Raw genomic sequence first — 1,019 nt, 5'->3', positions numbered from 1 at the left:
ATGGCAATAACCAGCAAACTCGCTTCAAGTGTTATATGCAAGCGAAAATAGGTATACCCACCGTCACCATAGTCGTGCCCAGCCAGGCGTCGGTAGGGCATGAAAGCGGCTCCCCAGCTCTGATTCTGCAGGTTGTTGCAGGTACCATCGCTGGACCGGTAGTGCAGGAACTCGTTGCAGAGGGAAGGATTCTCATGCTCTGTATTGCAAAGCACATTCCAGTTGACCGGTTTTCCGATGTTATCTAGGACTATTTCCGCGAGCTGGTTGTCTGTGCTCAGCCTATGGTTATATAATAAATTACTATTTGTAAGCATGTTAATGATAAGAAAGATTATAAATTAATGAAAATGTCAATAATCAACCTTTGTCATGACGTGGTAATGATACTAAAAAAACATTTTAAATAGATTATACCTGCACAATTCATTATATACATTCATGAAAAAGTGATATATATATTTTTTTAAATAATAGTAATAAAAACACATCACCAGGTAATATTAATAATAGCACATGGCCAAGGAGACCACTCAAAATGTCTGAGGTCAAGAAAGAAAGACGAAAATTTATAACAAAATCAGAGGTCATTGGCAAGCGCCAATCAGAAATTCTTACACTGAACATTTACCTTATTTCTTCCAAGTTCAGGTCGATGACAGGGTTATGATTTCCATTACCTTTTCAAACGAAAGAGTAAATATTCAGAGCAATTAATATTGCGGTTTTCTAATTTCATCATTTATTTCAGAATGTGACAGCCTCCCGTCTGATACTGTCAAACTTTCCTTTCAACGTTTTTTATCATGTAAATTCACACTGAACCTATCATCATTATAAAGAAGGAAGTGTGATGCAGGGACTATTCAACATATCAAAACAAAAGCACAGACCTCCAAGACTCAGTTTTGCCGCTGCGATGGGGACCAGTAGAGTGACCAAGGCAACCGCCACAAAGAACAGGAAAGTCTTATGCATCTTCCTGTAAGGAGGACGGCTATATCATTGAAAACGATTGT

At 38.4% G+C, this 1,019-nt stretch overlaps 1 protein-coding gene across 1 annotated transcript in view; it reads right to left on the bottom strand.

The window, feature by feature from the left end:
• Positions 1-1,019, bottom strand: part of LOC119591364 (chorion peroxidase-like) — a 28,494-nt gene that overhangs the window by 26,829 nt on the left and 646 nt on the right. Inside the window, exons 2-4 of the mRNA XM_037940102.1 lie at positions 894-982; positions 632-680; positions 62-282 (exon numbers count right to left, since the gene is read on the bottom strand). Of these exons, the coding sequence (XP_037796030.1) occupies positions 62-282; positions 632-680; positions 894-978 (355 nt within the window). The 5' untranslated portion in view covers positions 979-982. The remainder of the gene's footprint in view (positions 1-61; positions 283-631; positions 681-893; positions 983-1,019) is intronic.

Source organism: Penaeus monodon, chromosome 28, assembly GCF_015228065.2.
Source record: "Penaeus monodon isolate SGIC_2016 chromosome 28, NSTDA_Pmon_1, whole genome shotgun sequence".
NCBI classification, from domain to species: Eukaryota; Metazoa; Arthropoda; class Malacostraca; order Decapoda; family Penaeidae; genus Penaeus; species Penaeus monodon.
This window is presented reverse-complemented; position numbering and strand designations above follow the sequence as displayed.